Source organism: Camelina sativa, chromosome 2 (genome assembly GCF_030686135.1).
Source record: "Camelina sativa cultivar CO46 ecotype springtype chromosome 2, ASM3068613v1".
NCBI classification, from domain to species: Eukaryota; Viridiplantae; Streptophyta; class Magnoliopsida; order Brassicales; family Brassicaceae; genus Camelina; species Camelina sativa.
The window spans coordinates 25,568,491-25,586,142 of record NC_141881.1 but is presented as its reverse complement, the minus strand read 5'-3'; the positions used below and the strand labels follow the sequence as shown (position 1 = coordinate 25,586,142).

Below are 17,652 nucleotides of genomic sequence, written 5' to 3'. Positions count from 1 at the left end.
TAATATATTTTTTGTTTCCAAATTTTGTCTACTTCCAAAAAATTTATGTTTTTTTCTTTATAATTTGATATGTATTTTGTTTTAATGATTTTAAATATATTTTTATTCAAAAATCTATATTTGTATACGGTTTAAATCATTCAGCATGTTTGATAGATTTAAACCGTCCAGCAATTGTGGTGTACGGTTCAAAGCATCCAACATGTTGGATAGATTCAAACCGTCCAGCAATATTTGAGTACGGTTTCAGCCATCCAACATATTTGATAGGTTCAACCCGTCCAACAATATTTGTGTACGGTTTAAACCATCCAGCATGTTAGATAGATTCACACCGTCCATCAATATTTGAGTACAGTTTCAGCCATCCAGCATATTTTGATATATTCAACCCGTCCAACAATATTTGTGTACGGTTTAAACCATCCAGCATGTTAGGTAGATTCACACCATCCAGCAATATTTGAGTACGGTTTAACCATCCAGCATGTTGGATAGATTTGAAACATCTAACAATATTTGTGTATGGTTTAATTTTTCCAATATATTGGATAGATTCAAACTATCCAACAATATTTGTATCCGTACACCTTATGAAGTATACAACTGTCTGTACACATTATCAAGAGTGCAAATGCATGTACACATTATTAAGTCTACAAATGTAATTTATGTAATTCTTAGGGTTTAGATGTCTGTACTGCAATGGTTTGGTAAAAATTACATATGTACACTTAATATTGTTTACATAGATATGTACACTTAATGAGGGTGTATAGGCATCTGTACACGTAAAAATGTGTACGGATACAAAAGATGTATATAATATATTTAAAAATTATTATACAAAATTCATATCAACTTGTAAAGAAAAAAATATCGTTTTTTTGTATCTAAGATTTTTTTAAAAAAAATAGATTATATCAACAATCATTTGAGAAATCAAGAATTAGGGAGAAAAAAGAAAGTACAATGGCAACAAATGTAATTAATAAGACTTTTGAATGGCAGAAAAGGAAAGGAAAACACACGAACAGTGTCAAATGTGGGTTTCTCCAATTGCAAATAGTGACTGTACTAGTTTGATAATTATGTTTCGAAAACGTACTAATACGCCTAATAATCCAAAAAACTAATAGGAGAAAGGAAATAACAAAGACTAATTAGGAAAAAAGGAAAGAAAAAAAAATTGAAAAAAGAAAAATAGGAAAAAGAAATAATAGCAAAGACAATAGAAAAAGGAAAACATAAAAGTTATTTAAAAAGAAAATAAGATTGAAGAATCTAACGGTTCAAAAAGAATATAGGAAATAGCTAACATCAAATCTTGACCGTCATAAACCTTATATATAAATACTGTATAATGCTCCACTCTCTCAGTAACATCACTTCTTCGTCTTCTTTATTTTTATTTTTTTTGTTCTCCTCCGTTACAATAGCCCCCTGGTGGTGTGGTGTGATAATCTTCTAAACCTCGACTTTGGGTTCTTAATTTTCAACTTTGGGTTTTCTAAATTGCATCGTATTTACTTGTCGGTTTTGTTTTTAATTTTGGCTTCCTCAGTTTTAAACTGTGCCATGAGGGAGTTTTCAACATCATCCGTTGCTTTTTTGATATAAATATGTTCGTATCTCTTGTTATTTCAGGTTTTGGATGTGTGCTTTTATTGATCAGTTATGGCTTTGATGGACACGTTTCACTTCTTTTTTGTGCAACGTCTTCATTGGTTTTGTTCATCCTCTTAACACATCTTTCACTTCTTCTTCTTTTATAGTTTTATTCCTTACGTTTCTTTCTTCATCTTGCAGGTTTTTTGGAAGGGAATTATTATCTAATCATTACGTTTTTTTGGTTTGATATGATATGGAAGAGATTGATAAGGGATTACATTAAAGTAGTTGCCAATTTTGTTTGATATATGATTGCATCTAATGTCGTTTGGATTTGATTTCAATTAAAGGTTTGGGAGGAGGACACTGTTTGGATACACTTGCAAGATGTACAGAAATAAAATTATGGCCAAACAGATTGGATCCACGTCCTTTTAATAGTTATAATTACCTGTTTGTCCTGATTTTTTTTTCCTTTTTCTTCCTTTCTTTTATCGTAAAGATAACATATGGAATACTTGTTTTTTTTTTTATTATTCCTAATTGTATTGCCCAATTAATAGTATAAATATCATATTCAAAATATCAATTTAGGAATATAATGTTGAATTTGAAGATTGTATAAACAAAAAATAATTGAGGAAAATAGAAATTAATTTAGGAGAGTATTTTAGGAATCAAATTGGTTAGGCTATTATTGACATACTAGTATTAGCCCCATACTATGTACGGGAAATTATTTTCTAAACTTAAAATGTTATATTTTTAACAACTAAATATATTTAAAATGTTATTACTTATTATTGTTTTATCAAATACCTAAACAATCATCACATCACCACAAATTCGAGGGCAAAACATCTGTTGCATAAACAAACCCCTTAATATGTGATGATGCATCTACTCATGTGTTTGATTTAGTAAATTTTGTTAAATTATTTTAATTATTTGGAAAATAAGTAATTATCACATATACTAAAGATAATATATATAGAAAAGATTTGCATTAGTAACGAACTAACCTTGTTTCACTTTTTCGTTCAAAGTATTGAATTCATGTATCTGAGTCGTATATCCATGTTTCCATTGAATTCTTATAATAGAATAGAAAACAGATGAAAGAACGATATACAAACTCTATAAAATAATTGTCTAGAAAGAAAAGTGACAATCTTAGATCTTTTGACTTCATCAGCAAATTTTTTCACACTATTTCATGTAGACATAATAGAAGAGTTCTAATATATATAATTGTGCCATTTGGATCTAATGATGTCGTTGTTTTACCTCTACACTCTCATATTGACCTTGTTTTGCTGGTGGGTCGATGTTGTTTAGTGTTTGCTTTGGAATTGTATGCATCTGATATAGTCATTGCTGATGGTTTCGTCTGTAGTATTTGTTAATTAATGCTTCCAATATGAAGAGAGATTGAAGTAAAGATATTTGAGAAGATGGAAGGATCTTGGATGAACCACACTTACCCAATTTCGACAGTAGAGGCGTGGGAGTTTATTCTCGGAGGCAGATTGCTGCGCGTTTCTTTGTAAGCCTAATCTTGATTTAGAAAATAAATTGGAAGTTTTTGTTAAAGAAAGAATAGTAATTGATTATATATGCAAGTAATTGTTTCAAATTTTAACTGAGAGCCGTTGAGAAAGAGATGGTGGTTTTGCTACTGGATAATTGTTAGGTTTTATAATAATTATTTAGTTTGGAGAGATTAAGCAGAAAACCGTAGATGGTAGGTTATTTGATTAATATTGTCGTTTTAATAATTATTTAGTTTGTAGCAATACGTAATTAATAATTGATAAATTTAAAATGTTGACAAAAATAGATAAATTTAAAATATATTCGTTGATTTTTTTTTCCAAAAAATATGGTGAAAATACGACATTTTAAAATCATTAGTTAAAGAGTGAATTTTAAAACTCTCTCCTTCAAATTAGGAGATGTGTTCTTAGAAAATTCGAATTTGTAGCATGATTAAAGATTAATTGTTGGGAAAATTGATTTAAAATGACATTTGTTTCTTCAATTTGTCCCATTATGCCTTCTACGCTAAATTTGCCACTATACCTAAATTACCCTTTAAAAAAATGAAACTAACTTTTAAGCAATTTTAAAATTTCATTCACCTAAAAACAAATTCTACAAATAAAAAAGAGGTTGTCATAAGGTGTTTTTGATGAAAATTTTGTGTTTTAACATTGAAAAAAAATTATTCTGCAACATTTAGAATACATGTTCTACTAATTGTATATATTCTGAAGATATTAGATTATAAATTCTACATACTGTACATGTTCTAAAAAATGTAGATTACAAATTCTTCACACTCTACTTGTTCTGAAAACTTTAGAATAAATATATCTTCTAAAAATGTTAGAAGTCGGATTTTGTATGTCTTCTACATAAATTAGAATATATATTCTAAACATAACTCTATATTCTACAAATTTTAGAATTTGTTTTCTTCACTTTATACATATTCTACTAAAGTCAGAATATGAAATCTACATTTTATCATGTGTCCTGCGAAAATTAGAACACTAATTCTACATTTTCTTCTATGTTCTTCATAATTTAGAGAGTATATTCTACACTATGTTAGACAAGGAAACTGAATCCAAAATTTAAGGAAACAAAATATTTACATAATCCCGAAATTATGCTAATCATATATATTCTTAAGATTATGTTCTAACATGTTTAGAAAACATGTTCTGAAAACATTAAACACCATTTTTAATCGATTTTGTTCAAGGTTTTTCAACATTTTCCAACCTAAATTTCATTCAAGAGTTCATTTTGCAGTATGTTGCAAATCTATGTAACATGTGGTGTATGGAGATGTATCGGCCAAAATGAATGGAGATTTATTGTTGATGAAGAAAAACGTGGGAAACTTCTTACTTTTCAAGCCAATTCAACTCTTGAAGAGCTAAAGATGATGGTTATGGAAGACTGTGAAATACAACAAAATATGGTTGATGTGGAATTTAGTTATTTACCCTTTGATCTCAGTGTTGATTCTCCTCCGGTTGTTATGATGAATGATCGTCAAGTGAGACATTTTGTTGCTTATTGGAGAATGAAGAATAACATACGGTTGTGTGTGACGTTTAAGGCCACGGTGAATGATAGAAGCAATATTGATCTGAATAAGGAACCAAACTATTCAAGTGAGGGAGGCGTTGACAATCTTCTGTGTGAAAAGCTGCCAAAATTTGTGAACAAAGCAAAACCGAATGATTCTAACTTCATAACTTCTAAGGACGCTGAAGTTGGTGCTAGATCTATGATGGTTGATTCTATGGTAAAGAAGAGACAATATTTCAAAAGCAAGGAAGCTTTACAGGCAAATTTAGAATTTTTGCGATGAAGTATAACTTCGATTACAGAGTTACTAAATCTGGTACAAGATTTTGGTGTATACGCTGTATTGATAATGTTTGCAAATGGCGTGTTCGTGCTGAGTGCTTCGAAGGGTCTACGTGTTGGAATCAACAAGTATGTGGGTAGCCATACTTGTGCTCCTTCAAGGAAAACGAAATTTGGTAGAACACCTTCAGCAAGAACAATCGGGAATCTCATCAAACATAATTATGAAGGTGCCAAGGAGGGACCTAAACCCAATGACATCATTAATATTATGCGTACGGAGAATGGATGTGAGCTAACTTATTCCCAAGCTTTGGAATCTCGTGAGTATGCAGTTAACGAAGTAAGAGAAATCCCAGAGAAAAGTTTTGCTAAGATACCTAACTACTTGCACATGCTAAAAGAGGCGAATCCTCGTACGCATACAAATTATGATATTGATTGTGATGGTAGATTCAAGTATCTATTCATTTCATTTGGTCAATCAATAAGAGGGTTCTACAAGAAAATTCGGAAGGTCATTGTAGTTGACGGAACGTTTTTAAAGAACGAGTACAAAGGAGTTCTACTAGTTGCTACAGCGGTAGATGGTAACTCTAATTTGTATCCAATTGCATTTGGGATTGCTGATTCTGAGAATGATGCTTCATGGGAGTGGTTTTTAATGCAGCTTAAGGTTGTTATTGCGGATGACAAAGATTTAGCTTTTATATCAGATCGACATATATCTATTGGTAAAATGATTGGAAAAATCTACCCGTTGACTAAACATGGTATTTGCATCCACCACTTGATAGGTAATGTCGTAACAAATTATAAAGGAAGAGGTCTGGCTGGTCATCTTGCAAAAGCGTCAAAAGCTTATAGAGTTGCTGAGTTTGATAAACATTTTGCGGAAATCTGCAATATCAGTCCGGCGATTGGAGGTTATCTACAGGAGGCTGATGTGAAAAAATGGGCTAGATGTCATTTTCCTTGATATAGATATGACATAAACACCAACAACCCTGCTGAATCAATAAATTCAGCTTTGAGATCACCGAGAGAGTATCCAATAATTCCTTTGTTAGATAGCATTAGAGAAATGTTAACCCGCTGGTTTATAAGCGTAGGGCATTAAGTGAGCAGCAGAAAGACTCTTTAACCATTGAGGTGGAGCAGAAGATTTCTAGAAGAATAGAGAAGGGTGAAAAGTTTAAAGCTTATCCTATTTCTCAATTCATATTATAGATTAAAGGTAAAGGAGTAGATTTTATTGTTGATTTGGAGAAGAGGACTTGTTCATGTGGAAAGTTTGATATAGGAAAACTTCCTTGTAGACATGCCATAAAAGCATGTTTTAGTATTGGGAAAAGTCTGTACCCATACACTGATGATGTGTTCACTACTGCTGCATGGAGATCATTGTACGAGGAAAACATTAATCCTATAGGTGTTCCTGAAGATGAATGGTGTGTTCCCGAAAATGTTGGTGATGTAAAAATTGTACCACCTGAGACAAGAAGAGGAGCTGGTAGAAGAAGAAAAAGAAGATACGAATCAGTGGAAGACAAGATAAGATCATCACAAGGAGCGAAGAGGCGTAAGTGTGGCCGTTGTGGTAAAGAAGGCCACAATAGATCGACATGTGAAAACACGATCTAATAATAGGTTTGTTCAGCAACTTTTACACATCATTTCAAATACATGTTTTAGTTCCTTTAATTTAACAATGAATATATTTTTTTTCTTTTTCATCTCAGGCTCGTCTTGTTAGCTTACATGGAGGTTTAGATGCATGACATGTAGTAGTCATTATTTGGAGTTCACATTATTGGATTTCACGTTAAATCAATTTTCTTATGTTTTTTAATTTTGAATTGCTAATGTTTCAAATACATGTTATTGGATTTCTTATGTTTTTTAATCTTCAATTGCTTATGTTTTAAATACACGTTATTGGATTTCTTATATTTTTTCATATGTTTATTGTCAATGTTATTGCATTGTGTGAATTTTAGAAGCATGACACCCCAAGTTATAGAAGACGTGTTTGAAAAATTTGTGTGTGTCTCGATGGTGTTGAAAAGCTAAATAAGATAACATAAATAAAAAACATGAGCTAAAAGACGTGAATTACAACCAAATAAATAAAGAAATGATAATGCCAATAAGCACAAGATGAAACAATAAAAATCGTAGCACAATTAAAATTTTAACTAAGGTCTACAATATGAGGCGACACAGATGGAGGCTCATACTTCGCCATTCGCTCAATGAACACAAGATCAGATGCTGCTTCCCACAAGTCAACTGCAATCTTCGTACGAGCTTCTTTAATGTTGTCATCGTTTATCAAACTCATATCCAGATTATGCATATGACACTCTATGTATTTAAGTGCATACACTCCACAATCACAGCATGACTTATTAAGATTTGGTGGCACTGAAGCAAAAATGATAGAATATTGAGACACATGAAGATATTTACCATAGCTTTTGGTCTGAACTTCCTTCACAAGTCGAGGGATGAGGATTGCAAATGGATCCACATGACTTCTGTGAGTTAGACCAGAACAATCAAATACTTCAACAGTTCTTAGGCCAAAATTAATGCACAAAGATATCCATTGATTATTATTGATGTTCACAGGAGCGTAAACTCTGTCGAAGTCTAATGCCCATTTCTTCTTCGTCTTTCCATGAGAAGGCAAGTCACCGTTTGCATAACCCAAGATCACAGAATCCCACTTGTGGCCTTTTTTACCTTCTCTAAACTTCAAATATTCGTTTTTGATTTGCATGCTAAACAAACAATTCATGAAGACAACACGATTTGACTTCAGTTGGCCTAAAGATGTATTCTCCCGAAATATATACATCATAGCATCCATTTCCTGAAAAATATTTCATTGCAAAAAAAAAAAAGTTGCAATTATAGAGCAGTTTCTTTTTCCTCCTCTCCGCACCATGATCAGGTTGTCTCTTCCTCTTGCAACCTGACTCTTCATCATTACCAGCTTGCATACTCTCACCACTCTTTGTTGCACTAGACCCTTGATTTTCTTCAGACACCTCACTGCCAACATCATCTTTTAATTGAATATGTTCACCCTCCACAGTTCCCCAAATATCGTCTGCAAAATCATTTCCAGAACTGATCTTATCTTTCAAATTATCGACTTCACCATCACTTGTTTCATCACGCCAGAAAAACTCAATGGAGTCAACAACGTCGAAATCGCCAGTAATAGATATGTATGGATAAACAATATCCTAAAAAAAAAAGAAAAAAACAGGTAGAAGTTAAAGATTAAACAATGACATCAACTATTAACAAAAATACATGTGATAAGAGTTGGGTTGGCAAAGAAAGTACCTTCGGTCCAAATGTACTTTCTAGTTGGATGATATCATCATATGATACTTTGGCTGCGCCTTTCCAGTTAGAACATCGAGGAGCTTCTCTAAATTTTGTGATAATCTTTTCTCCCAACAACTTTCCAATGTCTGGAATTGCCTCCATCACCCATATTTGAAATGCATATGAGAAACCATATAATGCATAGCTATTGATCTTCTTCAAATCTTCTCTTTTTTCTATGATAGACTTAGCAAGACTTTTAAAAGCTTTAAGACCCCAAGGATAAGTCCTCACCTTATCAAGATCCATTACCATCTGGATGTATTTGAGTGGAATATACTTTTTCTCATCCTTAGCCATAACCAACCCAGCTATCACAAGAAGATTCACCAATCGGATCCTATCTACCTCATTCCATTTGTGAATTACAGGTAAGTGCACATCAACCAAGCTCTTAATGTTAATAGTCGGACCTTTTCTCTTCATCAATTTGCTCCAAAACCCACCATCATCTTTCCAATTCTCTAAATTACAACTAGAATCCGCAGTGCATTTGAGCCCAGTCACAGCATGAAACTCTTGCATTGAAAATCTGAGTGGTTTCCCTCCAAACACAAACCATATCTCTCTTTTTTGCTTTGTAACCAACTGCCTAGACATCATGCTGTGTATCAAACATCCTGAATACCCTAAACCATTCTCGTAGACTGCAAAGACATGTGAAAAGACTGGATCATTCTTCACCGTCTCATACTCTTTAGGTAATGCTTGTTTGACTTTGCCCAAGATAGAAATTCGACAGGAATTATTAATCTTCTTCACTTGTGGCTCAAATCCATCTCTAGACAGGCGTTTAGGAAATTCTGTTTCCATAGCTACACAAAAAAAAATTAAGAAAATGATATTCATTAGTATGATGAACATGATCGATTAGCTATACTAACTGTAAGAAAAAACACAAATTTCAATCGATTAGCTATACAAACTATAAGAAAAAACACAAATTTCAATTGATTAGTTATACTAACTGTAAAAAAAACATAAATTTCAATCGATTAGCTATACTAACATAAGAAAAGACACAAATTTCAATCAATTAGCTATAAAATGTAGAAAATAAAATGAAACAAGAGGGAACATGGGGAAGAGGAAACCACTCACCTTACTTTCTGAATGGCTCCAGCTCTGCTCTTCGCCAAAAAGATCAGATGCAATCTCCTGACTAAGCTTCAGGATTTCATCAGAGACTTGGATCGCCTGCACAACATAATTGGTGAATGACTAAGTTCAAGGGTATATAACCATTGACCTACATAAGGAATCATCTTGGACCTCAAGGATGCTAACTAGTATTAGACAATTAATTCAGGGCATACCACATAATCTGAGTAAAACATAGAAACCAAAAAAGCAACTTGACTAAAACTACGCATGAAAAGTAAGTAATTACCTCTCTAAGCTGAAGCAGTTGTTCTCGGGTGAACCTCAAAAGCTCACGACCTTCAAACCGTGTGTCTCCTCTCTATAAAACATATACAAGAGTCATTAAACTTCAACCTCATAATTCAAAGCGACAGATGAAAAAAAAGATTAGATTTTGAACGAGTGAGCTCAAAACAATAAAATGTATCCAAACTATAAAATCCAAACTTTATCCATAAACCAATTCAATACCACAAGAACAAATCCAACCATCTCAAAATTTATAGCTCAACTAACTCAAAAGAACGTGGTAACATTAAAAAATCAACAGACAACAAAAGAAAAACAGATGATTTCAATTGATTAGTTATACTAACTATAAGAAAAAACACAAATTTCAATCGATACATTATCAAATTTGGAGAAAAAAATTTGTCCCACAACAATTAAACACATATAGAAACTATATTGACTATATTGAAACAAATTTCAACCGATACATTATCAAATTTGGGGAAAAAATCAAATTTGGGGAAAAAAACACAACCACTCAATCTGTAATAAATGTTAGACGCCAAGTGCTGGTAGAGTACTTTGTTACATGTATGAACTTCAACCTGAAGAAATAAAAAACAACAGAAAGAACAAATTAACACAAAGTAAATCATTATTCGTTACATTATGAATACAACTCAATGTCGTTTGAGATATCTATAAACCGTAATTGTACTTATCTTTCTCAAGGGTGTATTATTCATGTATACAGAACATACAGATTGAATATTTGCTTCACATCATATTAGATCAATCCTCAAATGACGTCCATAGCTGATAACTTTACTGTGCGCCGCAATAGGTAACTTTAGTGTGCGACGCAATCCGATCCCAAACTGTTTCCTTATTTGATGAATTACAATCTTATAAACAATCAATATGATATGACATGGGAAAAATAAAACTTTGATCGGAACAAAGAAATTTATTTATAATATGAAATAACAAATTAATTTATCTGGAACACATTATAATAGCTGAATCGTCGATGGCCGCAAAAATTGCATCGCAAGTTTCCAAATTTGTAGATCTACAATCTGATTAACAACCAATCTTATTGAGAAGGAGAAACCCAACATAAAATTCGCAAACAATTTTTTACAAAAACGACAGAGAGAACAGATTAATTAACGTGGAACTACTTGGTAATCTGCTCAGTTCTTGAATCTGGTGATGAAACCGATATGAAATTATGGAGATGAAAGCTTCGAATATCAGATTCATATTATCAATGAAGTTCTGATTTCTCAGATTTACGATAACCAGATAGAGGAAGATGATAAGGAAAAAAAATTCAGACATAATTGTTGACTGATTTCTCAGATCCACCAAAACCAGATAGAGGAAGATGATAGGGTAAAAAATTTCAGACATAATTTTTGACGGAGACCTTCTGCTTCACTCGGTGGAGACAAAAAAAAAGAAAAGAAAATTGGGCCTTTCGTACAAAAAGACAGGAGTCCAAAATATTAGCCCGACCATACAGCAATGATATAATATTTTATTTTATATATTTCTGATCAATACTAATAAAAAACAATTGATATAAATACAAGTTGTATACAAGTATACAACTATACAAACAAAAAATACTCCACCACTTCAAATAAATTGCACAACTATAAATACAACTTTGTTAAAATGATATATGGATTAAACAACCTAAATTACAAAATAAAATTATAGTATAAACATATAATTATAAAATGTTTAATATAAAATACTATTACTCCTACATTGTAAACAAAAGTAACTAATCACATAACACTATATTTGTTGACTCAAGTAAATTAAAAGAATATTCTCCCTATATAATAAAGCAAAAATTTACATGAAATTATACAATCCATAATTAATTTATTCAAGCTATAGTATATTTTAAAATTATAAAAGATTTTAATTACATTTATAGATTATATAATAAATAAATTATATTATTTATTTATAAAAAAAATATATTCCCGCGGTGTACCGCGGGTTAAAATCTAGTTAAGGGTATAATAGAGTTATTAAAGGTATAACTGAGTTTTTCTGTATTCTAAAACCTATTCTACCAAACTTAAAAAAAAAAGCATAGTGGAACAAATTGAAGAAAAAATGTTCTTTTAAATCAATTTTCCCTTAATTGTTTTCATATAATATTAAAAAAATATTTTATTTGAGGTAGTTAAGTTATTTCAAGTTTTCTTGTTTTGTTAGTTATTTAAATTATGAAGTAAAAACCACATATCACAAATTTATTGGCTAAGTGACTTGTGCTTTATATTATAAACTAGATTAGTACCCGTGCTATAGCACAGGTTAAATTTTATTTTATACGACAAATTTAAATATTTTTATTTGATATATTTTTTAGCATTAAACAATATCATCATATAACCTTGATATTTTACATTTAAACCGAATTATAAGTTTATCTTATTTTATCATAAAACTAACTACATTTTAATTGGTGAATAATAATAGGATATGTAAATAAGATATGCAGTTGTTTCTGAGGAAAGAAATACATATAACTTTAAATTGTGATATTACAAATAATAACTTTTAGATATGATATTTATTAAAATGTCAAAATGTAAACCCTATAAATTTTGATTACCAGTGAAGTGACCTTAGTGCAGTCGCAGGAGGTAAGTCCATTTGTAGAAGGCACTATCACACCCGGGATCGAGTCCCGGCTCCTACGAATGTAGGAATTTGGCTATTAGGCCGGCCAGTTGTGACCCAATGTTTGAAAAAAAAAAATCTTGATTACCAAGCGACCCCTATAAATCTCGATTATCAAGCGAACCCTATAAATCTCGATTATCAAGCAAACCCGCAAAGGTAAATTATACAAATGATACACTTAAATACAACTAAAATGATTGATGTTTTAATTTTATAACCAATTAATGACTCATATATCTATTATATAGCCTAAAAAAAATTATGTACTGACTGGACTCATATATCTATTATAAAAAGTTGTGTAGACTATGTGTAAGTGGTATTTTTAATTTTGAATATTTTTGACCGTCAAAGGGGTCTCTAGAGTTAATCCTATTTAAGTCGGGATATATTTAAATTTGTTAAATTTCCTTAAACAATATATAGAAGTAGGATATATATTGTTAGGTAAGATCGAAATATTGTTTAGTTTAATAAAAATCACAGTTTTTATGTTTAGGGTTACCGAACTTGGAAGATTTCTCGAGTTAAAATATTTTGTTTCATTTGTGTATATCATCTTTTATTCCTTCAAATGCTATTATTATTTCCGATTAGGTTTAAAGTGGATTCATTGCTATTGTTATTATTAATAATTAATTATGAATAATTGAATAAATAAGCCATATAAGATCTAACAGTAATCAAGGTAGACCCGTAAATATCAAAATATTATCAAATGTTATACTTAAATTATTAATATGTCAATTCTATAACCAACTAATGACCTATATAATTATTATATGGTCTATCAAAAATAAGTCATGTACTTCCCTTTTATTAAAAAGGGGATGATGTTGTAAAACACTTGGTGGACTCTACCCAACCGGCCCATTATCAGTCCGTCCGTGCGCAGCCTCTCGACCACACTTGGTCGAGAGCCTTCGGCCCGTTAGTCGAAGCCCATCGGCGATAGCATTAGTATGTCGGTTTACCTTAGGACTTGTAACACTATATATACTTGTTGTAACCTCAATTCCTATCAATAATAACCTAAGAGATTTACTCCCTAAACTCCCTAATTTACAACACGTTATCAGCACGATAGCCTCTCTCCCAAAACCCTAAAGCAGCCGCCTATTCTCCCTTACCCTAAAACCCTAAACCGACTTCCTGTTCTTACTTCCATCCGAGATCAAATCCTTACTGTTCGAAGATCCTCTTGTTCACAAGCAACCCTTAGCTTGTGATCAAAGTTCTCTCGACAGCTTGGTCGAGGTTTGCTGTTCGCGGTTCGTCGATCGGGGGTGAGTGCGAGAAGCTGCTCGCGGGAAGCAAGAAGCTGTTCGTGGGGAAGCTGTTCGTGGTTCGTGGTCAAGAGATATCTGAGGTCTTTAGCTCCCAGATCAATTCCAGTCAGAATCCTTGTGGTGTTAAGGTAAACAAAATTCAAACTTCTTAAAACCACATAATTGAATCTGGAACTAAAAAACTATTGAACCCTAAAATATCCAAGTAAACTAACAAACAAATTTAAGATCTATAATCCTATAAACTTTAAAATCTATTCACATAGGATTGTTAGATTGTTTGTTAAATTGCACCAAATTATATCAAGCTTTAAAATTGTTGATTGACTGCTTGATTGTTGCATAAGAACCTAGAACTGTTTTAGATTCATAAGGATCAGATTATTACAGATTGTTCTAGGAAATTAAAACTTGGATCATTCATGCATAACAATTAAAATCGGACCATGCTTAGGTTGTTATAAAATCGATTGCATGAATTATATTTTAGGATTGTTTAAACTGTTCTTGAGAAATTAAAGAAGAAAATCCCCTAGATCCTAAATTCATAAACTCGAAAATTTTAGAGTTGTTCTAGGATAATTTCTAAATTAAAATTATAGTAATTATCCTAAATTAATCCGATTGAATAAAAACTTTTGTTAAGTTTCTATAAATTAAACTTTAAATCGAAAATTAAATATTAGTTAGGATAAGTTCCTAATTAAAATAGTAATTATCCAAATTCCTTAAAATCAAAAATATTTAATCCTAAATCAAATAGGAAATTATAAGATAAGGAAATCCTATCTAGGAATAAGGAAATTGTTGCATGCATATAGCTATTTAGTTTTATTGTCTTGCATGCATGAATTTAAACCGAAAAACTATAAGAGGCAAGGCATGGTTCGGTCTCAAATACCGCATGACCTAAGGCATGGTTCGGTCTCAAATACCGCATGACCTGAAAATTATTTGTTGCATGGTTCGGTCTCAAATACCGCATGCTAATACTCGAATGTCTTGTTTCTGTTGTGCGCAGATGGCAAGAGTCGAAAGCCTAGACTACGCTAGCCTGCAAGAATACGGTGATAACTACTTGCAATGGGCAATTGACACCGAGATGAACCTGAAAGCGAAAGACCTTTTCAGATGCATTGAGAGTGAGAATGAGTGTTCCGAAAGGAGCAAGGCTACGGCGAGTCTTTATATGCGCCGCCATATGGACAAAGGCCTCAAAGAACAGTACCTCCATGTTGAAGATCCTCTTGAACTTTGGACAGACTTGAAAGATAGATTCGGGTACAAAGAGATTGTACTACCAAAGGCTCAAGAGGATTTGGAAACAATAAGGATCGATGATTTCGACTCCTTGTATGAGTACCACTTAGAGCTATTTAAGATAGCAACAAACTTAATGATATGTGGTCTTGAGGTTACTGAAGAAGACTTGATAGAGAAGACACTCTCAACCTTTCACACTAATGATGAACTGCTCCAGCAGCAAATTCGTGAAAGGAGCTTCAAAACATATGTAGGTATGTTTGAATGGCTTTCAGAGATCCTGAAGAAAAACACAGAAACAAAGGTGGTGCATCTCGATGATGAAAATCATGAGAATGATGACTCCAATGAGACTTCTGATTCCCTTAAAGAAGATGATTAAGCTCTCTTCAGTTTCTTTTGGTTTGGTTTATTTTCTATGCTTTATGATTTAATTTCCTTTTAATGTAATGGATAATTGCTTTGAATTAAATTCAATGGATTTTATTTTATAAACTATTCTATTAAAATCCGAAATTCTTGTCCTATTTATAGACATGGCCGAGGACATGAGTGAATTAGTAGTGGATAGTGGCTCTAGCCACACCATACTAAAAGATAAGAGATATTTCATAAATCTTATAATGAAAAGTGCAAATGTTAATACAATTGCGGGTATAGCAAATCTTATAGAAGGCTACGGCCAAGCACACATATTGTTGTCTAACGGAACTCATATTGAGTTATGTGATGCTTTATACTCACCCAGCTCTAAGAGAAGCTTATTGAGCTTTAAAGACATAAGGTCAAATGGTTATCATATTGAAACCAAGGGTGAAGGATCTAAAGAGTTCCTCTACATTATAGAAAATGTGAAAGGACAAAAGAAGATCCTAGAGACTATACCTGCCTTAGCCTCTGGTCTATACCATGCTAAGATTAACATGATAGAAGCCAACTTGGCTAAGCACAAAATATACAAAGAAAGTTTCACTTTATGGCATGACCGGCTTGGCCATCCGGGAACTAACATGATGCGTAAATTGATAAAGAGTTCAAAAGGGCACAACCTTAAAGAAAGAAAAGTTCTCCCTAAGAATCTCACATGTGTGGCATGTGCACAAGGGAAACTTATTGTAAGACCTTCACCAGTAAAAGTCACAAGAGAGACTTTACATTTTCTGGAAAGGATACAAGGTGACATATGTGGGCCGATACACCCACCTAGTGGGACATTTCGATATTTCATGGTGATGATAGATGCATCAACCAGATGGTCCCACGTATGCTTGTTATCCACGAGAAACTTAGCATTTGCTAAGCTCTTAGCTCAAATCATTCGATTAAGAGCACATTTTCCAGACTTTCCACTTAAGACTATACGTCTAGATAATGCTGGTGAATTTACATCCCAAGCGTTTAATGATTACTGTATGTCCATGGGGGTGAGTGTGGAACATCCTGTGGCACATGTACATACACAAGACGGATTAGCTGAATCCTTCATTAAACGAATACAATTGATAGCTCGACCATTGTTAATGCGATCGAAGCTTCCTGTGTTGGCTTGGGGACACGCGGTCTTACACGCAGCAGAACTCATACGTATCAGGCCATCTAGTGAACACAAATATTCCCCATCCCAACTCCTATCGGGTCAAGAGCCAGACTTATCCCATCTTAAGACATTTGGTTGTGCCGTTTATATACCAATTGCTCCACCACAGAGAACAAAGATGGGACCACAGAGGAGAATGGGAATATATGTGGGGTATGAGTCTCCCACCATAATAAGGTATCTCGAGCCACTGACAGGAGACCTGTTCAAGGCCAGATACGCGGACTGTCAATTTATTGAGTCCGAATTCCCTATGCTAGGTGGGGAGACCAGCAAGCTGAGCAAAGAATTGACATGGAATCAAACATCCTTAGAATGGCAAGATCCTCGAACTATAGCATGTGATGCAGAAGTTCAGAAGATTATACATCTTCAACAGCTAGCTAATCAATAGCCAGATTCCTTTGCTGACCCGAAAAGAGTAACAAAATCGTACATACCAGCTTGCAATGCACCAGTACGTATTGATGTTCACAAGGAACACAATAATCAAGTTGCTACAGAGTCTATGCCACGTTTGAAACGGGGTAGACCATTAGGTTCCAAAGATAAGAATCCTCGGAAAACAAAGAGTGCAAAACAGACCGAGGCTAAGGGAATTCTAGAAAAGCCAGACGTTGTCACAGAAACTCCTACGGCACCAAATGAGGCTCAGGACGCTGAACCTCAAGAGCCTGAAGGAGTTGACAACAATGAGATCTCAATAAACTATATAATGTCTGGAATACAATGGAACCGAAAAGATGTCGACATTGATGATATATTTGCATACAAGGTAGCACTTGAAATAAATGAGGATCATGAGCCCACATCTATACTAGAGTGTACACAAAGCAAAGATTGGCTTAAATGGAAAGAAGCCATAGATGTGGAGCTAAACTCTTTAAAGAAGAGAAGTGTGTTTGGTCCGACCTTAAGGATAACACCAGAAATTAAACCAGTTGGACACAAATGGGTTTTTGTAAGAAAGAGAAATGAGAGAAACGATATTGTCAGATACAAGGCAAGGCT

General features: G+C 33.0%; 2 protein-coding genes and 1 pseudogene across 2 annotated transcripts; 1 reads left to right on the top strand and 2 right to left on the bottom strand.

Annotated features, from left to right (window-relative positions):
• The first annotated feature begins 4,992 nt into the window (after positions 1–4,992).
• LOC147949206 (uncharacterized) lies at positions 4,993–6,653 on the top strand (annotated as a pseudogene).
• Positions 6,654–7,192: 539 nt separating this feature from the next.
• LOC104755764 (uncharacterized) lies at positions 7,193–7,816 on the bottom strand. The gene has a single exon (XM_010478229.2). The coding sequence runs from the start codon at positions 7,799–7,801 to the stop codon at positions 7,193–7,195; it is 609 nt and encodes a 202-aa protein (XP_010476531.2). The 5' UTR covers positions 7,802–7,816.
• A 52-nt stretch (positions 7,817–7,868) lies between these two features.
• On the bottom strand, positions 7,869–9,216 carry LOC147949205 (uncharacterized; the record flags this gene model as incomplete). The annotated part of the gene is made up of 2 exons (XM_087470507.1): positions 8,359–9,216; positions 7,869–8,255 (listed from the first exon to the last, which is right to left on the bottom strand). Coding segments are annotated over exons 1-2 (1,245 nt in total), but the record flags the coding sequence as incomplete, so codon positions are not given.
• Between the last annotated feature and the right edge of the window lie 8,436 nt (positions 9,217–17,652).

Excerpts from the sequence above, each read along its gene's own strand:
- LOC104755764 (XM_010478229.2), bottom strand. The coding sequence starts at position 7,801 with ATGAATTGTTTGTTTAGCATGCAAATCAAAAACGAATATTTGAAGTTT.